Here is a 24,131-nt window from a genome sequence, read left to right as displayed (position 1 = left end):
GCCCATATATAACTTGTAAAATATGTGTAGTTGGGATTTTTTAAAAAATTTAGTCTGACAATATTTGCCTCTTGGTTGAGAATTTAGTACTTATTTTTAGATTGATTTCAATCACCTAATTTTGTCCTTTTATGTTCTCTTTTTCAGTTTCTTTACTTTGAGTTCCATTTTGTTTATTTTCACTAGTGACAATTACATGCTATGTTGTTTGATTCATTCTTTAGAAATTGTGATAAGTATTTTTTAGCTTTATTGAGGTATAATTGATATACATAAAATTGTACACATTTAATTTACACATCTTGAGAGGTTGAACATATGCATATACCCATGATACCGTTACCACAACCAAGGTACTAAACATACCCATTATGTTAAAAAGCGTCCTCATGTTCATTTGTGGTGTTGTTTTTTAAAAACATTGAACACATGATCCCTTCTTTTAACGTATCTTCAAGTGCACAATACCATATTATTAATGATATTTGAAAAACAATTCCCTACACCCACACCAGCCACTGTAAACCACTATTCTATTCTCTACTTCTATGAATTTGACTATTTTAGATAACCTGTATAAGTGGAATCAGCCGGTATTTGTCATTCCTCTAGGTTTATACATGTTACAAATGGCAGGATTTCCTTCTTTTTTAAGGCTGAATGCTATTCCATCATATATACCACATATTTAAATCCATCATCAGACACTGAGGTTGTTTTTTTATCTTGTCTACTGTGTAAAACATTGCAATGAAGATGGGGGTCCAGCTAATTCTTCAAGATGCTGATCTTTATTTTTTTGTATACATACTCAAAAGAGGGATTGATGGATTATATGGTTGTTCTATTTTTACTTTTTGAGAAACCTCTATGCTATTTTCCATAGTGGCTGCACCTTTCTACATTCCCTCCAACCATATATAAGGGTTCCAGTTTCTCCACATCCTTTCCAATGCTTGATATCTTTTGTTTTATTTTGTTTTGTTTATAATAACCATCCCAGTATAAGTGAAATGATATCTAATTGTCATTTTGATCTGCATGTCCTTGATGATTAGTGTTGAACACCTTTTTATATACCAAATCTAGCCAGTAAAGACTGGAGGAGAGAACTGCTTCTTAAACTGCAAAGACAGCAACAGAAAACTTCAAGGAACATGACGAATTCAGGAAATATAAATGTGACCAAAGGAATGCATTTATAACACAACTGAGAATATTGTACCCAGCAAATGTAGCCTTCAGAAATGAAGGAGAGATAGTCTTTCCCAAACAAAAGCTGAGGGAGTTCATCACCACCAGACCTGCCCTTCAATAAATACTCAAAGGGAGCTGTCAAGTTGAAATGAAAAACACTAAATAGCAATGTGAAAACTTATAAAAGCATAAAACTTACAGGTAAAGGTAAGTATATAGTCAAATTCAGGATACTTTAATATTGTAATGGTGGTTCATAAATCACATTTAACACTAACATAAAAGTTAAAAGACAAATGTATTAAAATAACTAGTTGTGATGATTCATTAATGGATACACATTACAAAAATATGTAAATAGTGATGTCAATAACATAAAATGTTGGGAGGGGAGAGTCGCAGCTACATGGGAGTCTTAGGCTGGAGGATCATTTGAGCCTAGGAGTTGTACTCCAACCTGGATGAGATATCAAGACCGCATCTCTAAAAAATGGAAAAAGACAAAAAAAACTTCTCCAAATGTGTGTTTTTATGTAAAATCGAAGTCAAGTTTTATCAGCTTAAAATGAACTGTTATACATGTACGGTGTTTTATGTAACCACAAAGCAAAAATCTATAAGAAACACATGAAAGAGAAAGAGAAAGGAGTGAAGCAATCACACTGCAAAAAAATCAGCCAGTCAAAAAGGAAGACAGGAAAAGAGTAAGAAAGAAACAAAAGAACTGTAAAACAAAATTGAAAATTATTCAACACAATCAAGTGGAATTTGTAACTGGAATGCAAGAAGGGTTCAATATATACAAATCAATAAATGTAATATACTATGTCACAGAATGAGGGTAAAAAAGGAAACAATAAACTAAATGGCAACGGTTTATTAATAATTACATTAAATGGATTAAATTTCCCAGTTCAGAGTGGATGAATGGATAATAAAACAATATCCAACTATACTCTGCCTGCAAGAGACTCACTTTAGATTTAAGGGCACAAATAAGGTGAAAGTGATGAGAGAGAAAAACATATTCCATGCAAATAATAACCAAAAGAGATCAAGGTTGTCTACACTTATATCATATGAAATAGGCTTTAAATCAAAAATTGCTACAAAAGATAAAGAAAGACTTATAATGACTACATAATTATATAATGACAAGGTCAGTTCTCCAAGCAGATACACCAGTTGTAAATATGTATGTACACAGCATTGAACAGCAAAGTAACCTAAAGCAAATATTAACAGAACTAAAAGAGAAGTAGACAGTGATACAATAGCACTAGGATTGGATTCCTAATTTTAAGTGTTCTTACCCTACAAAAAATAATAAGTTTGCAAGATAGTATGTATGTTAATTAATTCAATTTAGCCATTCCACAGTATATATATTTCAAAACCACATGCTGTACATTATAAATATTTATAATTTTTGTTTACTTAAAAATAAATTAAAATTCAAAAAATGAATTACTATCTTAAAGTATACACAAAAATCAACTGAAAATGCTTAAAGATTTAAATGTAATTCCTTCACATTACTTGACAGGGAAAATCATTTTGAGCTTATGGCTTCCTAGGGGCTAGATGACATGGCCCAAGGAGAGAAATGGTAATATGAAGAGATCAAGGATCAATTGTCTGTAACTTTTTCAATTCTTCTGAAAGTAATCCTCTATTTAGATTTGTTAATTCTTCAATCAATTTGAGTAATTTCTATTTCTCTAGGGAATCATGCATGACATCTAGATTTTCCAGTCTATTGGCATAAAATTAAACAGAGTATTCTCATGATTAATGTCTGTTTATGAGAAGGATGTTTTCATATCTTTTTATGATTATGGATTTATTTACTCCCCTTTCTATTATTTTGACATGTGTAACGTGTGTGCAAATTTATTTTTGAATCCTTCTTAATTGAGGACTTTTATCAATCTGATAAAATGTCCCTCTGTGTTCCCTTTAATACTTTCTACCTTGTATTTAATAATGTTTGATATTAATATTTTTGGATAGTCTTTCTTTATATAAGAATTTGTTGGTATAACTTTCCCAGTCATTTTATACATCAGGTAGGTATTGTATTTCACTAGGTTAATGTAAAGTTGACTACCGGGGTTAAACTAAGAAGAGGATTACTTTTCTCCTGCAGCAAGAAATCTGGACTTGGGCAGTGCTTCAGAGCTAGTACAACCGCTCTAAAAGTCATCAAAGACCTAGGCTTCTGGCTTCTTAGTCTGCCATCTGCCACACTTCTATCTTTCTGCATAATTTCGTTTGTATGTACATCTCTTTTAAATAGCACTTTGAGGCCAGCCCAGTGGCTCATGCCTGTATTCCCAGCATTTTGGAAAGCCAAGGCAGGAGGCTCACTTGAGGACAGGAGTTTGAAACCAGCCTGGGCAACATGGCAAAACCCATCTCTACAAAAAAATACAAAAATTAGCTGAGTATGGTGGTGCACACCTGTGGTCCCAGCTACTTGGGAGTGTGAGCTGGGAGGATTTCTCAAGCCCAGAAGTTTGAGGCACCTGTGAGCCATGATTGTACCACCGCACTCCAGTCTGGGTGACAGAGCAAGACCTTGTCAAAAATAAGTAAATAAATAGTAGCTTGCATTTTTTTACTCTGATAGCCTATGTCTTTTAAAGGATTTTAATAATAATTTAAAATAAATTTTAGTATTTTAAATGCTAAAGAATTTAATCCATTCACTTTTACTTTTATTGGTAATGCATTTTGTTTTATTCTTACCATTTAATTTTATAAATAAATTTCTATGTAGTATTAATCTATTTTCTTTTGTTAGACTGAATATTCTAAGTTTATTCTGAGTGTGTGAATTTTAAAAAGTTATACATTCTATTTATATTCTGCTAGAGGTTATACTTACCCTTTTAAATAACATTGATATATTTTTATCTCATATCTGGAGTTAATGAGTATTAATATTATTTTGCAAAAAAAAATTTTAATTTAACATAATTCCATTTACCCCCAACAAATTCCTACTTCTCATTTTGGAATTGTCTAGAACTATTGTTTCTCATTGTAAAGTAATAGTTTCTAATCACAAATTAATAGCATAGTTACATTTAATTGTAAATCGTACTGCTTTTTTTCTTGACCTGTTAACTTATATCCAATGTTGTCTTATTTCTCTGATTTATTTTTTTAATGCAACTGGATTACGTTTGTGAGTAAATATTTCAGAAAGCATCTATGTGTGGTAAGCTTTCCGAATCATTGCATGCTTAATATTTATTTTGCTCTCTCATTTGAAGACTGCTTGAGCTGTATATATAAGTCTATGTTTCCTTGGTGTAGATTACTTGTAAGTATTCTGATTTTTATTTGACATGCAGACTCATTAAAAAGGTCTGAGCAGAGGAAAGACATGGTCTGACTTAAGAGTTACAAGGATCATCCTAGTTGCTATGTTGAGAATATACTTTGGGGGTAGGAGCAGAGAAACCAGTTGGAGGCTATTGCAGAAATCCTAGCAAGAGATGGTAATGGCTTAGACCAGGGCAATACCAGTAAGGGTAGTGAGAAGTCAGCATATTTTGAATATATTATAAATACATTTTTAAATATTTTTAAATAATTTTACACAGCAATTTAGATTTCCTGACAGATTGGAAGAATATAAGAAAATAAGAAGCCGGGCATGGTGGTGGGCACCTGTAATCCCAGCTACTTGGGAAGCTGAAGCAGGAGAATTGCTTGAACCCAGGAGGCGGAGGTTGCAGTGAACTGAGTGGTTGCACCACTGCACTCCGGCCTGGGCGATAGACCAAGACTCAGTCTCAAAAAAAAAAAAGAAAATAGAAAATAAGAGTAATAAAGGAGAACATCAGGGTATTTGACCTGTTTAACTGGAAGTGTAGACTTGCATCAACTAAAAATGCCAGAGAATTTGGATGCTGCAGGTTGGAGTAGATCCAGAGTTCATTTGGGGACATGTTGAGTTTAAGATATCTATTACCTTCTAAATGAAGATGTTGGGTACCCCCATAATTCATATTTTACATTTATAGTTTATTTCTCCAAAAAGGATGAAGAATTAAAACTATTAAACAACCTGAGTATATAATCCATCTAGCTTTATTTTTTTCAAAACTTTAAGCCTCACTTTCACATAATTTGACAATAACTAATTTTTATTGTGAAATCTAAATCTTAAAACTAATGTCCTCAGAAACAACTCTCTTTGGACATTCATATAAGTATATATAACATCTAATTTAAATAATTACACTAGTCAGTATAAATGATGTGAATGAATTTGGGAACAAATATGACTGTTGGTAAGCAACAAATTGCCAATGAAAGCATAAACACACAAACAGTTAGAGAATAGTATTTAAGATGTGCATATTCATAAGGTCAGTAAGCTTCATAGCAAAGATATAGTGATTTAGTTAATCCAGTGAGTATTAACTGGTCATCAATTTTAAAAGTTCCTAATGTGCTATAAAATTACCTGAAAAAGAGATTGCATTATATTATTCTTCAACCAACAGTGGTGAAAGTGATCATCTCTTCAAACTGTCATTACCTCTTGGTATTATTAAACTTGTTAATCCTTCACTTTGGTGGAAAGATCTCATTTCTTTTTTTATTTCTTAAACCCAAAGCCTAGTGAGTCAGATGAAAGATCTCATTTTTAAATTTACATGTCTTTAACTGTGGATGAAGGGCATTTTTCATATGCTCATGGGATATTTGTATTTGACTATTTTGTGCAAAATACATCTAAGATATATTCAAACTCATTATATTTGCAACATGAGCAAAAAGTTTATTTACACAGTCAATATCTTTAGTATTTATTGACTTTCATAGTAAATTGACATTTGTTGTTGTTTTGTTTAGGAATTATTTGGAACTTGTTGCAAAATCTATTCAAGATTGGATTACAAAAGAAGAAGCTATATATCAGGAATCTAAAATGAATGAGGAAATCATCAGGACCAAAGCTGAGCTGGAATTGAAATCTGCTAATGCCAGACTTACTTCTGCTAGCAAAATCTTTTCCCTTAAAAAATCTAAAAGTAAGTAACCAGTTCAACTTACACGTGGAATAAAATTCAAGAACATTCTTCTATCTCTTAATTTAATCAAGACTCTGAATATTTCAGCATTAAAAAGAATTACTCAAAAAAGTTCCTGTGATTCTTCACTTTCTCTAGTAAATAGAGTAGCTGCATTCCAAAAATGGGATTGTACCTGAGTGCAATAATAGAATATTTGTTTATATTGACCCCACTTCTTGTCAAATCTGGAAGATTCCATCTGTTGTGCAGATCAAATGTTACATGTTAGAGAAATGCCAAATACCTTTATTGGTAGGATTGGTAAATTAAGCTATCTAAGATTTGTTGGCAACATAAGAAGTAAATTCAGAGTTAATAGATATCTATTTGAACAATTATAGAATCCAAAAGTGAGATTAAAACAAGATCTTTCTTAGAACAGCATACAGAAGGGTCCCAAGACTAACTGGGAGTAGGCATCTAAAGATAATAGGGAAAGAGATTTTTGGAGGCCTGTGGCCGGTACTTGACAGGATATTGGATCAATATATACCTTTGTTGATGATGATGTTGTTGTGGTGGTTATGTTGTGTTATTGTGGCCTTGAGGCTGTGGGCAGAAGGGGAAGACGGTGACAGAGTAAAATAGACTTTTAGAAAGATACTTGATAAAGAAGTGAAACAATGAGATAATTCATCTAGAAAATAATCATATTTCATTGTTTGTTCAAAGAAAATGGACTCCTTGTTAATAATATTCATTTATTATAGCCAAAATGAGAGGGATTTCTCATAAAGGAGCAACGCTACATAACTTCCAAAATTTTGGCAACCTCTATCAATTACCAAAGGAGTTTGTACCTGGCATGATTTTAAAGTAAACCATATAAAACCAAGTTAATGATGAACCGTTTACCATATCGACCAAAATGGTTGTATAATCTTATCAGTTCTGGGTCCTGATGGGGACCCAGAAGGAGAGCATTAAGTACCTAAAAAAAAGAAAAAGAAAAAGAAATAGATAGGACTACGTTTTTTAAAAAAATGGGTAGGGCTGCCCTCTAATACTCACGTCTAGGGCCACACCTGCCTATTAGTAAGATAAAAAATGTGAGTTTACTGCCTTTTCTTTATAATACTACTGAAAAGACCAAAAACCTGTGAAAATCTAGATAATGGTTAATTTGGTATTGGATGTACCTGGTAGATATTGCATTCAATTTCAGGTCTCTCAAGTACAGAAAAGTATAAGTCTTCAAAATAGAATGACTACAATGGCAAGAGAAGGGCTTCAATGTGGATGGAAACGTTAGATTTGTTCGGTGTAGTCTTAAAGTGGTAAACTAGGATTATTAGGTGAAAGCTTTAGAGAGAGAGAGACCGCAGTTCGATAAAAGCTGCAACGTATCAACACACTGAGAATGGAATGAACTGTCCCCAGAAACTGAGCTCCCCATCACTGATGTGGCTCAGTCCCATTTCAGATGTTCATTCTAGAGATGGCAAGAAAAAAATCAGAGATAAATAAATGAGAAGTTGAACTTGAAAGCCTTTGAGATCTCATCTAACCCAGAGATTTGGTCCTTCTATGATATCTTATTTAAGAGTTACTAAGAAGTTTAATTGTGTCTGATTATAGGTTACAAAGGAATCAGCAAAACAGAGATATCAGATCAAGAAAAAGAAAAAGAGAAGGAAAAGATTCCTTTCATTTTAGAAGGCTCTCTCAAGGTAATCCAGCTTACATAAAGTTTAAAAACAGGCAAAACTGAACTACAGTATTACAGAACAGGATAGTGGCTGCCTTTGGGGCAGTAGTGATTGGCAAGAAGCATGAGGATGGCTTCCTGGAAGCCGGAGACCATCTCTTTTTGACCTGCTGGTACTTACAGGAGTGTCTGATTTGTGCTATTTGTGCGTTTTTGTGTGTATGTTACAGCTTATTTTTAAACAGTTTTTGAAAAACTCTGTTATGTTTTTCCCATTATGGTTTAAGGGCTTTTATGTTATTGATTCTACTGGGTTGATTCCACTTTGAGATATACATATATATTTTTATGCATTCTCTTAGAATATTTTTATAGATTTTTTTATATTTAGATATCTATCTAAAATGTATTTTTATATAGTATAATGTAAAGGTCTTACTTTTTCTTTGTCCAGATAGGCTATGTTACTAGTACTTTTTAATTAAATATAACATTAATTCTCCCCACTGAATTTGGGTGCCGATTAGATCGCATATTAGGCACCCATTTATTCTTTGAATTCAATTTTGAATGTTGTATTCTGTTTCAGTCACCTACTTAATTATTCCTATGCATGTGCCATACTATTTTAATTATGATAGCTTTGTTGCAAGCTTTAATACTAGGTAAGCAAGAGCCAACTTCCCCACCCCTATGAGAATTCAATAAACATTTAAACAAAGTTGATTAATTTTGATGAGCCTCTGGTTTCTGGATATTAATAGTAAAGAAAATTATATGCCATACCATCAACTTTATTGTTAATTGCTGCCAAATTTTATTAATTTTTAAACTCTCTTATTTGTTTGGAGACTAATATATGTTAGTTTTCCTCTTTTGTTGATATATTGAATTATAGAGATTGATTTAACAACACAAGTTGCATTTGCATTTCTATAAAAAAATTCATGGTTTCCTTAAGTTTAGTTCTCATCCCACATAACTACATATATCATAATTGCCTAAGGGTGTCTGGTGGGAGGAGAGACTTAGTAAAATTCACATTCCTTTACTCCATCCTAACTGCATCTTTGAGAGTAGAACCTAGTAATTTTAATTTTAATAATCTCCTGGGAACATCTTTACATACATAATAGATAAAAATTACGGTACTATATGTTCATGGCATATTGTTATTTCCATAAAAATCTGGGTTTGATTTGATAGCATTTTATTTGGAATTTTTATATCCATGGTGAATGAAATTGGTCTATAGACTTTTGTGTTGTTATTAACAAGCATTGGTATTAAGGTTATGTTGGCTTATAAAAACTTATTTTTGTTACTTATTTTTTAACTGAGAAAAATGGTATATATTTCTGGTGTACAACATAACGTTTTGAATTATGTACATATTATATAATGGCTAAATCAAGCTAATTAACATATGCATCACCTCACATAGTTATTATTTTTATGTGGCAAGAATACTTAAAATCTAATTTCTTAGCAATTTTCAAGTATACATTTCATTGTTATTAACTATAGTCATCATGTTGTACAATAGATCTCTTGAATGTATTCCTCCTGTCTAACTGAAATTTCACAACCTTTGACCAACGTCTTTCCGATCCCCTTTCCTGCAGCCCCTGGTAACCACCATTCTACTCTCTGTTTCTGTGAGTTCAGCTCTTTTAGAGTCCACATGTAAGTGCGATCATGTGCTATTTGTGTTTCTGTCCCTGGCTTATTTCATTTAATATAATGTCCCCCAGGCTCATCCATGTTGCCGCAAATAACAGAATTTTCTTCTTTCTAAAGGCTGAATAGTATTCCATTGTGTGTGTGTGTGTGTGTGTGTATGTCTATATATACTTTTATATACTATAATAGTTTATATATTATAATAGTATTATATATTATATGGTTTATATATTGTAATAGTATTGTATTTACAGTATATATAACACTATATTAATTACACTATATATTATAACTATATATTATATAATATGTATTATGTATTTTGTGTATATATACATACATAATACATAATGTAGTATGTACATAATGTAATATATGTATACATAGTATTATAGAATATATACATAAAATAGTACTCCATTGTGTGTATCTCACATTTTCTTTATTCATTTATTTGTTGATGGATGTTTAGGTTGATTCCATATCTAGGCTATTGTAAATAATGCTGCAATAAACATGAGTATACAGATACCTTCTCAAGATATTGATTTCAGATCCTTTAGATATATATCCAGAAGTGGGATTGCTGGATTATATGGTAGTTCTAATTCTAATTTTTGAGGAGCCGCCATACTGCTTTCAATAGTGGCTGTGGTAATTTACATTCCCATCATCAGTGTACCATGGTTCTCTTTTCTCCACATCCTCCCCAACATTTATTATCTTGTCTTTTTTCTCATAGCCATTCTGTCAGGTGTGAGATGATATTGCATCATGAGTTTAATTTGCATTTCCTTGCTGATTAGTTATGCTGGGCTTTTTTTTCCTGAACCTGTGGGACGTTTGTAAGCCTTCTTTTGAGAAATGTCTGCTTGGGTCCTTTGCTCATTTTTTAATTGGGTTATTTGTTTTCTTGCTACTGAGTTGAGTACCTTAGGTATATTTTTAGATATTAACTTCTTATCGGTTGCAAGTTTTCGAATATTATGTCATATTCCATAGGTTGTTTCTTCACTTTGTTGATTGTTTTCTTGTTGTGCGAAGGTTTTAGTCTAATGTGATGCCATTTGTCTATTTTTGCATTTGTTGCCTGTGCTTTTGAGGTCATATTCAAAACATCATTGCCCAGAACAATGTGATGGAGATTTCTCTTGTGTTTTCTTCTAGTAGTTTCATAATTTCAGGACATACATTTATGTCTTTAATCCATTTGGTGTTGTTTTTTATGCATGGACATTAGATAAGAGTGTAATTTCATTCTTTTGCATGTGGATATCCAGTTTTCCCAACACCATTTATTGAAAAACTTGGTCTTCCTCAATTTTGTGTTCTTGGCATCTATGCTGAATATGAATTGACTGTACATGTGTGCATTTACATATGGGCCCTCTATTGTATTCCATTGGTCTGTGTGTTTATGCCAGTACCATGGTGTCTTGATTACCATAGCTTTATAGCTAACCATTTTGAAATCAGGTAGTGTGATACTGTTACCGGTGGTGAATCCATATGGGTCTGCGGCAACCTCAATTCTTGCCTCCTCAGAAGAAAGAATTCAACTGAGGTACATAAGGCAGAAGGAGAGTCTGAGGCAAGTTTTAGAGCAGAATTGAAAGTTTATTAAAAAGCTTTAGAGCAGGAATGAAACGAAATAAAGTACACTTGGAAGAGGGCTGAGCAGGTGACTTGAGAGATCAAGTGCACAGTTTGACGTTTTGACTTGGTGTTTTAAATGTTGGCGTACTCCAGGGTCTTGCATTACTTCTCCCATGATTCTTCCCTTGGGGTGGGCTGTCCACATGTGCAGTGGCCTGCTAGCATTTGGGAGGGGAGCAGGCATAGTATGATTTCTGGAGTTGTATGCATGCTCACTTGAGACATTCTTCCCTTACCAGTCTAGCATTCCTAGAGGAAGTTCATATACCAGTTAAACTCCACTATTTTGCCTCTTAACGCACATTTTTGAGCCCACTCACCCAACTCCTGAGGTCTCACTGGGAAGCAGCTGATCACCAGTTTCAGGTGTTTTCCATCTACTGGGAGACGCCCCTTCCCTGGCACCAGCTGTGACCAATTATTATTTTAGAGAGACAGTTAACAACTGCCTGGCCATCACCTGATGGTCATCTGGCATTCCTGTTGTGTGTAATGGGTGGCAGCCCTCATCTGCCCTGCTCATGCCTGACTAGCTACCTACTGTAACAATACCTCTAGCATTTTTATTTTTGCTCAAGATTGTGTTGGCAATTAGGAGTCTTTGGTAATTCCCTACAAGTTTTAGGATTTTTTTCTATTTATATGAAAAGATGACATTGGAATTTTGATAGGGATTGTATTGAATCTGTAGATCACTTTGGGTAGCATGGACATTTTTATTGTGTTGAGATACATTTCCTCTTTCTCTACCACATTTCTTCTTTATCTACTTTGTTGAGAGTTTTTATTATGAAAAGATATTTGAGTTTGTCTTATGTTTTTTCCACATCTATTGTGATGATCATATGATTTTTATCCTTCATTCTGTAATATGGCGTGTCACATATATTGACTTGAATATGTTGAATCATCTTTGCATCCCGGGAATAAATCACACTTAATCATGAAGAATGAGACTTTCAAATATGCTGTTGAATTCAGTTTACTAGAATATTTTGGAGGATTTTTGCATCTAACATCACCAGGGACAATGGCCTGTCATTTTATTTTCTTGCAATGTCTTTGTCTAGCTTTGGTATCAGGGTAATGTTGGCTTCATAAAATGAGTTTGGAAGTATTCTCTTCTCTTTAATTTTTTTCATAGAGTGAGATGAATTTGTATTAGTTCTTTAAATGTTTGAGATAATTCGTTAGTAAAGCCATCAGGTCCTGGGCTTTTCATGATGGGAGACATTTTCTTACAGATTCAGTCTCTTCATTGTTATTTGTCTGTTCAGTTTTATATTTCTTCATGACTCAATCTCGGTAAGTTGTATGCTTCTAGGAATTTATTCATTCCATCTAGGTTATCAATTCATTAGTGTGTAATTATTCATAGAACCCTCTGTGATCCTTTGTATTTTATTTTATTTATTTTTATTTTTATATATGTATTTTTTTGAGATGGAGTCTCGCTCTGTCGCCCAGGCTGGAGTGCAGTGGTGCGATCTCTGCTCACTGCAACCTCTGCCTCCCGGGTTTAAGCGATTCTTCTGCCTCAGCCTCCCGAGTAGCTGGGACTACAGGCACCACCACGCCTGACTAATTTTTGTATTTTTATTAGAGAGGGGGTTTCACTATATTGGCTAGTTTGGTCTCGAACTCCTGACCTCATGATCCACCTACCTCAGCCTCCCAAAGTGCTGGGATTATAGGCGTGAGCCACCGCGCCTGGCTGATTCTTTGTATTTCTGTGGTACTGTTTGTAATGTCTCCTCTTTTTTTCCCAATTGTATTTATTTGAGTCCTCTCTCTTTTTTTTAGTTAAGCTAAAAGTTTATTCATGTTTATTTTTTTGAAAAACAAATTTAGTTTCATTAATTTTTTAACAGAAAGTTGAATTGTTTTATTTATCTTTTCTGGGTTTGAAGGCTTGAACCTGAAGCCTGGGTCTGCTGAGGTGGGCCTGGAGCTTGGGTCTGTTCTGACAAGCCTGGATCCTGAATCCACAGCAGCCAGCCTGTCACCAGAGTCCACTGGGGTAAATCTGTTGACTGGATTCAACCTCCAGGCTGAGGTGGGCCTGGAGCCTGGGTCCTTGAGTGCTGACCTGACACTAGAGCAGACCTTGAGCCTGAGTCTGCAGGAACTGGTCAGAGACTTGGATGGGCCTACAAATAGGTCCACAAGGATGGGCATGGAGCCTGAGTCCATGGAGGCAAGCCTGGGTCCACTGTAGCCTGGGGCTTTGGGCACCAGCCTGGAGCACGGGGCTGACGTGGTGCTGAGCCATGAGGACAGGCCTGGGTCCTAGAACCATGTGGTCAGCCTGCAACCTGACTCTGCAGGGGTGACCCTAGAACTGAGGTTCACAGGAACCAGCCCAGTGCTTGGGTCTATTGGGATGGACCTGGAACCTCAGTCTGCTAGAGCAGTCCTGGACCTCATGTCTGCTGGAACATGAGGCCTCAGGGGCTGGTCTGAAACCTGGTGCCACAGGGGATGACCTGGCACTAAGCAAGTCTGGAGTCTGTGTTCACAGGGCCGGCCTGGAGGCTGAGTTTTTGGATACTAACAGGTGCCAGGGGTTCCTGGAGGATAGGTTTTGCACTCGCCCGTCTGGAGTCTGGGGCTGCAGAGTTTTGCCTGGTTTTAAGGCAGACTGGGTCCTGAGTCAGCAGTAGCCAGTCTGCAACTGGAAAGCATAGGTGCTGGCCTGGCAATGATGAGGGCCTGGAAGCTGGATCTGCATGAGCCAGCCTGAAGTCTGGGATCTGAGAACTGTCCTAGCATCGGGAAGGACCTAGAGGCTGAGTCTACCGGAGCAGGCCTGAAGCCTGGGGCCACGGGGAGCCAGCTTGGTGCTAGAGGCAGCCTGAATGATGGGACCACTGAAGTGGGCCTGACAGTGAGGTGGGCCTAGAGCCTGAGTCTGCAGGGGCTGGCCTGGCACTGGGGCAGGTGTGGAGGGGTGATCTGCAGATACCAGCCTGTGTCTTCTTAATTCCAAGCTACATTAAGATGCTATACTCTCTCACCTGGATTTCCTAGCTCTTGTGAAGGTATTTTCATGTGTGGGTGGTTGCTAAAATCCATGTTTCTGTGAGGGATGAGTTCTGGAAAGTCCTTTTCCACCATCTCGCTGATGTCACTCTGTGTTGACTTTAAAAAGAATTGAGGAAGTGCAGGTGTAGACAAGATGAACGTTGAAAACAATCACTGGCATTCCTATTCACCAGCAATAACCAATTAGAAAACATAACAAATAATAAATTTTATTCACAAGAGCAACAAAAACTATATTTTAAGTGTGTTTCTTGTAAACAAGGACTACAAATAGATGTTTAAAAGTCTTGTCTGATGAACACTGATGTTTAGCAGGAAAGTAGACTCCATTTTATCTATTCTGATTAATGACGTGTTCGGGATTTATTCAACTAACCTATTTTGTATTTTATATATTCTCTATGATCCTTTCTTTTCCTCCTTTCTTGCTTTCTTTGTATTAAGTTTATTTTCCTCTTTTCATTTTGCAATCACTTTGATAATAGGGAACTTTGATTTTCACTCTAAATAAGTGAAATGTTATCCCCCCAACACAAAAAAAGAATTCTATTTTTCTTGTTACTAAAAATTGTACTCAATTATTTGTCAGTAAAATAGTTGTATAAATTTCTTTTCTCTCTCATTGCATAAGTACCTACATGGATGTCCTTGATATTGCCTCTTGGCCCTAAAATATTGACTCTCTGGCCGTTTATAGGAAAAGTTTAATATGTATGCAATTTTTCTTCCTACTAGTGATTGCTGTAGAAATTTAACTTGTTATATCATTTCAATTTAACTTGATTTCAGTATAATTTAATGAAATCTAAACTTAACAAAATATTTTTTTCTTTCAGAACAATTCCAGGAACTATTAAAATGATTTAAACTGATGCTTAAGTTTTATCTTGATTTTTTTTTGTCTTCCTACAAGTTAAACATTATCATTGTAATTGTTTCATTTATTTATTTATTTATTTATTACTTTTTGTTTTAGGAACAGAGTCTGGCTCTGTCACCCAGGCTGGAGTGCAGTGGCATGATCATAGCTCACTGCAGCCTCAAATTCCTGGGCTCAAATGATCCTCTTGCCTCAGCCTGCCTGCCAAGTAGCTAGGGCTATAGCAGTGTGCCACCATGCCCAGCTAAGTTTTTAATTTTTGTAGAGATGGAGTCTCACTATGTTGCCCAGGCTGGTCTCGAACTCCTGGGCTCAAGCAAACCTCCTCCAGGGCCTCTCAAAGTGCTGGAATTACAACTGTGAGCCACCGTGCCCGACCTCATTGTAATTGTCTTACATGGTCAATGTTGTTTTAGCTTTATCTCCATGCTTACCATTTGTTTCCTTGGGCATTTCTTCTTTATGTTTCAGGAGTCTTTGCTCTAGAAGTTCTTTTACGGGGGGTTTGTTGCTATGAACTGTTTTACTCACAATACTTCTGACAGTAAATTTGTGGGTGGTTTTTTTTGCCACACCAACTGAATCTGCAACTTTCCAGACACCAATTGGGTGTTCTACAATGAAATTCCATTCTGATACTAACTACCCAAAGTTAGCACAGACCTTGTAGATTAACTCACTCCCACAAGACTGCTTCCTCTTCAGATGCCAATCGCAAGTAACAATTTTTGGGTACCCAGGGTACGCACACTTCTGTCTGACTTGGCTACTCATTTGGAGGTTTCCACAATCACCTCCTTGGGTTTGATAACTAGCTAGAAAGCTTATGTCTCATAAGACTCAGGAAAACACTGTACTTACTATTCTGGTTGATAATAAAAAGATATTATAAAGGATACAAATGAACAGCCAGATAAAGTGGTACATACAGCAAGATCCAGAAGAGTCTCAAGCACAAGAACTTCTGTCCCCATGGAAGTGGAGTGTGTCATTCTCCCAGAGCTTGGATGCATTCACCATCTTAGTTCAGAAGCTCTCCAAACCCTGTCGTTTAGAGGTTTTTATGGAAGTTTCATCATGCAGGCGTGATAGATTATTAACTCAATCTCTGGCTCCTCCTCCCTCCTGAGGGGTTTGGGGATGAGGCTGAAAGTCCCAAACTTCTAATCAAGGTTTGGTCTTTCTGGACAGCCCACATCCTATCCTGAAGAACATGACAAGAGTTGCCTCATTAGAGCAAAAGATGCTCCTATCACTTATGAAATTCCAAGGGACTTAGGGGCTCTGTGCCAGGAGCCAGGAAAGATGACCAAATATCTGTTTCTTATTATACCCCAATATCACAGTTGCTATTAAACTCAGTTTTTACTTATCTGAAAAATGACTTTATTTTGCCCTTACTCATTAAACATAGTTTTCATTTATAAAATTCTTGGTTGGCTTTTTTATTTCCTCTTATCACTCTTGTATTAGTCTGTTCTCACATTTTTATAAAGAACTACCTAAGACTGGGTAATTTTTTAAGAAAAGAGATATAATTGGCTCACGGTTCTGCAGGCTCCACAGGAAACATGCCTGGAGAGGCCTCAGGAAACTTACAATCCTGGCTGAAGGGGAAGGGAAAGCAGGCACATCCTGCATGAGTGGAGCAGGAGGAAGAGAATGAAGGGGGAGGTGCTACACACTTTTAAACAACCAGATCTCCAGAGAGCTCACTCACTATCACAAGAACAGCAAGGGGGAAATCTGCCCCCATGATCCAATCACCTCCCACCAGGCTCCTCCTCCAACACTGGGGATTATAATTCGACATGAGATTTGAGCAGGAACACAAATCCAAACCATATCAACTCTGAAGATATTTTTCCACATTTTCCTTGCTGACACATTGTAGGTGTTAACAAGTTGACTGTCCATCTAATTTGTCATTCTTTCATAGACAGGTTTTTTGTTTTTTTTTGTTTTTTTTTTTTTTGAGACAGAGTCTTGCTCTGTTGCCCAGGTTGGAGTGCAGTGGCGCCATCTCGTCTCACTGCAAGCTCTGCCTCCCGGGTTCAAGCGATTCTCCTGCCTCAGCCTCCTGAGTAGCTGGGATTACAGGCGCCCACCACCACCCCCAGCTAATTTTTGTATTGTTAGTAGAGATGGGGTTTCACCATGTTGGCCAGGCTGGTCTCAAACTCCTGATCTTGTGATCTGCCTGCCTTGGCCTCCCAAAGTGAACAGTTTATCTTTTCTCTCTAGCTGCTTTGAAAACATTCAGTGGTGTGCTGGTAAATGCTTAAGCAGTAGCACTCTAGGAAAACAACAGTATACATATATGTACATAAGTTATAAATGTTTCTGATATAGAGTATATATATAATACAAAAGTTACATGTAATAATAAAGCATATAATATTATTTATGTAAATTCCATATAGCGACCCATAAATTCCAAATAGCATTTTGATTTCTGCAAATTGATTTTTGCTAAACTGTTGTATCCTTAGCCAAGCTATGGTTACAATTGATAAACACATTTAGTTCTACTATGAATGCTGATATTTTTATTTATGTTAACAAGTAAGACAAAAGTGAAACAAAGAAAGGATATGTCACTCATTTGTCAATAACATTAGCAACTTTTTTGCTGAGTCAAGTAATCGTTTTTTAATAATGGAAGACTATTTCCTCACCTTTCTGTGCTAGTAACAATATAACAGCTAGTCTGCATTATTAACATGATCGCCATCACTTCCTTAAATCTAGATAATAAACAATCAATCAGTCCTGACTTGTAGCATTTGCTGGTGTTTGTAGTGTAAGTACCCCTACAATAGCTGATTTCAAGCTACTATATGACAACACTGAAGTTGGCAGTGCTATGCAGTAGCACACCATCATATAATGTTGTCATGATACCATTACAATTGACATAAATAAACTCCAGAGCATAGACAATAGTGAAATGTCACAAAATACTTACATTGTGGTAAGTTTTGAGTCTTTATTGCATTTGTTTTTAATATTTTCTTAATTGCAAATTTATATAATTTTTAGATGATGATCATGGTTAACAGTTGGCTCACAAAATTTCTAAAAATTTAACAATAAACTCTTTTAAGTTAATATGAGCTAAGTCCAATACACCAATGTTACTTCCTGCTTTTGATTTCTTGGTCTTCCTTAATGTTAGTATGAACGTCTTTCTTCAACTCTCTAAATGTCTCAGGCATTATCTGTTCAAATACTGCCTTTTCAAAAATTCAGTTCCATTTTCAAGAAGTCTTTCAAACTCACCTTGCCATTTTTGATAATCCTCTCTTTCTTACTTATGCTTTTAATACTTCTTTTTATTTATTTGAGCATGTTTTAAAACTTACCTTATATTCTCTATTTGGTAATTACAATATCTGAGGTTTTTGTAGATATGATTTCACAGTTTGTTTCTTACTCAAAGTGGTTTACTTCTGCGTGTTTTGTGATTTTCATTTGTGAGCTTATATCAAATCATAATGTTGACGGTGGAGGAGTCCAGGTTCTTGGCATCTTGAACAAAGAGCTGAACAAAATGCACAAACAAAGGAAGGAAGGAAGGAATGAAGGGATTTGTTGAAAATGAAAGTACACACCACAGTGTGGGAATGGTTCCAGGCATAGGAGCTCAAAGACCCCGTTACAGAATTATTGAGAATTTAAATACCCACTAGAGGATTCCATTGGTTACTTGGGGTACGCTCTATGTAAATGGAGAGAACGAAGTAAAGTTACAAAGTCATTTACTTGACCTACACCCTAGCAGAGGACGTTTCCTGTCATTGCTGAAGTGTGAATCAGCCTTTTGTTCCCTGCCTCTAGACCCTATTTTCCTGCTTCAATAACTGTTTTAAAATAAAATGTTAAGGTAATCTGTATTTTGGCCACAAGTCTATGTGAGGACAGGCTTGTGGTTAGGAGTGCTTACGGGAGACTTACCCTCCATCATTTTACCTATTTTATCCATCATTTTTGAATTATTTTGTCCAAAGTATGTTTCTCTGAACATCTAGTCTTCCACATTGCTAATAAACTATCTTTAGGACCTAAATTAAAGATCAGACTCATGTGAAGGATAGGAGACTGGGAGACCAGTTAAGAGGCTGCTACAATGGTCCAGGCTAAAGATAATGAAGACCTGAACCTAGGAAATTGCAAAATAAACCACGAGAGAAGAAGCTGAAGTGAGGAGACATCTCTAAGGGAGAATTGGCGGGATTTAGTAGACAGAAGTTGAGTGAGAAAGAGAATCAAGGATGACGTCAAGGTTTCTAGTACAGTATTTTGATTTGTCAGAGATACACTAACGAAAATCATGTTAAATATTCTCCAAAATGAACCTGAATGGGACCTATGTTTAAGCATTTCAAAATCCTGTTAAATTTAAATTTCTTAAATGTGTTTACAGGCATGGAAAGAAGAGCAAGATCGATTAGCAGAAGAGGAGCGCTTAAGGGAAGAAAAGAAAGCAGAGAAGAGCAAAGAAGCTGGTAAAAAGAAAGGCAAGGATAACGTAGAGAAAGAAGATAGTAGGTCTTTGAAGAAAAAACCATCTCACAAGGAGAAATCTAAAGAAGAACCAGTCAAGGTCCAAGAAGTAATAGAAGAGTCCCCCCACCAACCAGAACCTGAGATAACTTACTCAGTACGCTCCAATTCTGTAAAACTTAGTCTCTTTGGGCTATTCCTATTTGTTTTGGGAAAATACAGCTATTGTAAGATTCTTTTGTTTTTACTGCCACCACAGTAGGCCTAGGGTTTCTTCTGGTATCAGTGAGCTCAAACCTGTATTCCACCCCTGATGTCTAGAACCTTGTTTCTAGTCAATCATCAAGATGAAAATAGCCTCAGGTCACTTTTCATTTGAGTGCCACGAACCTAGCTAAGGTCAGTAAAGGTAGAAATCTGACACAGAAGTACTCTTATAGATATATGTAAATAAGTGAACACAAAAGTTGGCTTTTTCTGTCTCAGACGATGACACTTGCTGACTACATTTTGTTGTCTCTTTGTGGGCAATCATGTTTCTGGCTTGTATGCTTTTGTAAAAGCTTCCCTTTGCCAATTCTCTCTCAGCTAGCTGTTATGAGGAAAACCTAATGGGAAAAAAAAATGGAAAGAAATCTAACAGCCCCTGTGCTTTGTAGCTACTCCTCTAAACCAGTTGTTCTCAAGTTTTAGCATGCATTAAATCCCCTGGACCTCTGTTAGCAACACTCAGTATAAAATATCTTCTACATATGACCTCCTTAAGTGGAGTGTCCACTCTCCCCAGCATCAGTTCACTTTAAACAGAAAATTAACAACCAGTGAATGAGAACTTGATTTCTTCTTGAACTGCCTTGACAATAGTATGATAATTCAATTTTCACTAGGTTATTAGAATGTACCGATGAACAGAGTTTAACATAATATCTTTAATTCTGCCTGTTATAACACCATAGATGTTTCTAAAAATAATATGAACACTAGCCTCTGAGTCTGCAAAGTGACAGACATACTTAGCGAAATTAAGCTTCTGGCAACTTTAGTTGGCTAACACTGATAAGTTGATTTTTGTCTATTGAAGCTTCACATTCAAAGCATGATATTTTCTCTTCTAGTTTCACGGATACAATATGGGAAATACACCTACTCAAATCTCGGGGTCAAATTACTACCTGTATCCTTCTGATGGTGGGCAGATTGAAGTGGAAAAGACAATGTTTGAAAAAGGTACATTTTGAAAGCAACTGGTTAATGACTGGAAAGATAATAATACATTTCAGATAACCAGGGGCCCTCTACTCCTGAGTTTGATAGGCGAGAGTGTTATTCTGTCCCCTACAATACATTTAGGTGCCACAGTCAGCATTTTCAGACTTCACACTTTCTTCTATTGTAATTGACTCTACAAGGCATAGGTCAGTCAAGAGTTTAACTGATACATGCTAATATGACCATTCTAGTTGTTAAAATATTAAAATACTTCCATACAATTGGTAAAAAGTAATAGTAACTGCAATAAGCAATTAAGTAATAATTTTCATTACAGCACACCTTGTTATCCCAGAAACCAAGCACATTCTGTGAGTTTATTGCATTTTTCTGGTGTGGCTTTTGAGCACAGAGCTTGGAACCTGCTCCCAACATCCACCTATTGTAGCTTTTACTAAGATTTGCATAAGCGTACAATGCATATAAGTTTCAGGTGATTGATAGTGAATTCAGTATTTTCTCCTAGTTCTGTCAATTTTGAGGGTTGATAGCTCAATCCAAATTGAGAGGAGATAGCCAATTTTTTTTTAAACAAAAAAAAAATGGGTCTGAACACTAAAAAAGAGAAAGCGTTGTTGGAAAAATTTTTATTAACTACCACAATAATAATAATAGCTACCAAAACTAACACATAATTTTTAGAAGTCGCAAAACCATTTCACATTAATTATATCATTTGATGAATCATAATATTGATTATAGGCATACATTGCCTCAGCCAGTTCATTTTCTCTTCTGAAATTGGGTTTGAAATGTGACTAAAAGGCCTGCAAATACCTCCTTGGTCTCCCTGCCATTTATGCGTGGAATTCCACCATTACTTTATTTCCTTAGGCTTTGTCTTACAGAGGTGTTGACATCTCTAGGCATTTCCCCTCCCTGGTTTATATTCTATGCTGCCTTTTTATTTTTGTTTCAGGGATACATATTCAGGTTGATTCTATAGGTAAATTACACATTGCAGAGGTTTGGTCTGCATATTATTTCATCACCTAGGTAATAAACAGAGTACTTGACAGGTAGTTTTTGGTCCTCACCCTCCCCTCACCCTCAAATAGCCCTGGTGTCTATTGTTCCCTTCTTTGTGTTCATGTGTTCTCAATGTTTAGCTGGCATTCCTAAGTGAGAACATGTAGTGTTTAGTTTTCTGTTCCTGTGTTGGTTTCTGTGGAGCATTGTGTAACCATCTTGTTGAGGAGCTTAATGTGGCATCCTAATCGCCCATCTTCTATTCTATGGTTCCTCCTCAGGCCCAACTTTTATCAAAGTGAGAGTGATAAAGGACAAGCACAATTTTATAATTCATTTAAATGACCCTAAGGAAATTGTGAAAAAGGAAGAGAAAGGGGACTATTATTTAGAAGAGGAAGAAGAAGAAGATGAGGAACAAAATCTTGAAACAGGTAAGCAGCTGCATCTTTGTGCCAGTGAAGGTTAATGCTTAAGCAATGCGCTGAACCCATCTGCCTGACACAAATACATATGGACCTCTTGCCCTTAGCACATGGAATTTTTCCACATGGTAACTGAGGTATTTTGACATTCTGTATTATAATATGTTATTATACACATAGTACATCGTAGTGGGCTGCTTATTTGGCTTTTGTTCCTCTGGGCACCGAGCTTTTGATTCCAGTTGTTTGATACAGAGTCTACCCAGACTGGTCATCTTTATGGAGCAATCATTGAGTTTGCCATGTCTATTCTGCCCTTAATTTTGGTTTATGCACTTGTACCAACTGAATTCTCGAAGATGCAGGTCCTTTCGCAGTGATTCCGTAGTTTCAGCTTCTTTCCAATAGGCACTGCAATGATGAGGTTTCTTCCTATGCTCTATCACTTAATCCTCTGTAGCACCAAATATATTAGGTTGTAAAGACAAGGAAAAACCATACATTTGACCATGAGAGTCATTACCTACTTGGAAATGAGAGCTGCAAATGGATGTCCATTGATAAAACACCATGAAACTTCATAGCACCATTGTACCAGGAAACATCATTAAGATAAATTAATTGCTTCTTTCTTGTCCAGTATGGTGTTGATTATACCTGCAAAAGAAAATGAGTTACTAAATGTATTCAACTCAAATTAGTGATATAAGGGCAGGGTGCAGTGGATCATGCCTGTAATGAGGCTGAGGCGGGCTTATCCCTTGAGCTCAGGAGTTCGAGACCAGCCTGACCAACATGACAAAACCCTGTCTCTACAAAAAATACAAAAATTAGTCAGGTGTGGTGGTGAGCCACTCAGGAGGCTGAGGCATGAAAATCACTTGAACTCTGGAGGCAGAGATTGCAGAGCTAAGATCGCACCACTGCACTCCAGCCTGGATAATGGAGAGAGATGCTGAAAAAAAAAGAAAGGAAGAAGGAAGGAAGGAAGGAAGGAAGGAAGGAAGGAAGGAAAGAAGGAAGGAAGGAAGGAAGGAAGGAAGGAAGGAAGGAAGGAAGGAAGGAAGGAAGGAAGGAAGGAAGGAAGGAAGGAAGGAAGGAAGGAAAAATTAGTGATATGACCAATAACTAAATTTCACATATGAGTTTAGTGACATTTTCTAAACCCAAGGTAAGAACACAATGTTTTTTTTCCTCTGAGCCCTTTGCTAGAGAAAGAACACGATGTTTGATAGGTGTGAATGTTCCCAAAAACTTAGCACAGAAAATTTTAAATGACTTATTTGTTTTACCTGATACAAAGATATATGGATTATTATTAAAAATTGAGAAATATGGAAATACTTAAAGAAGATAACCATTGTCTATAATTCTGCCACCACAGTGATGACCTCTGCTAATAATGTATTTCTTTCTTACTTTATCCTCATGAGCATTTTCATATTCATTAAATATTATTTGAAAGCAAGATTTTTTTGATGATTTAATTTTTTATCGGTATATAATTATAGTTTACTTATTTCCATGTTTTGCATACTTAGGTGATTTCCACCAAAATAAATCAATATATTTAGTTATATTTATAAAACTCTATGTAAACATACATAGTTTCATGTATGTTTACATAGAATTATATGAATAGGACATCTTGGCTGGATACATGAATATATATACATACATGAATAAGTGTACAATATAAACATACATAAAGATATGTATGTTTATTTACATGAAGATATGTATATAAATTTACCAAT

At 35.9% G+C, this 24,131-nt stretch overlaps 1 protein-coding gene across 1 annotated transcript in view; it reads left to right on the top strand.

The window, feature by feature from the left end:
- Positions 1-24,131, top strand: part of SPAG17 (sperm associated antigen 17) — a 242,530-nt gene that overhangs the window by 121,549 nt on the left and 96,850 nt on the right. Inside the window, exons 19-23 of the mRNA XM_012000865.1 lie at positions 6,073-6,251; positions 7,872-7,963; positions 19,632-19,868; positions 20,827-20,938; positions 22,231-22,383. Coding sequence (XP_011856255.1) covers positions 6,073-6,251; positions 7,872-7,963; positions 19,632-19,868; positions 20,827-20,938; positions 22,231-22,383 — 773 coding nt within the window. The remainder of the gene's footprint in view (positions 1-6,072; positions 6,252-7,871; positions 7,964-19,631; positions 19,869-20,826; positions 20,939-22,230; positions 22,384-24,131) is intronic.

Source organism: Mandrillus leucophaeus, unplaced genomic scaffold (genome assembly GCF_000951045.1).
Source record: "Mandrillus leucophaeus isolate KB7577 unplaced genomic scaffold, Mleu.le_1.0 Scaffold64, whole genome shotgun sequence".
In the NCBI taxonomy this organism is placed as follows: Eukaryota; Metazoa; Chordata; class Mammalia; order Primates; family Cercopithecidae; genus Mandrillus; species Mandrillus leucophaeus.
Note: the sequence above shows the minus strand (reverse complement) of the source record. Positions and strands in the feature narration are given on the sequence as shown.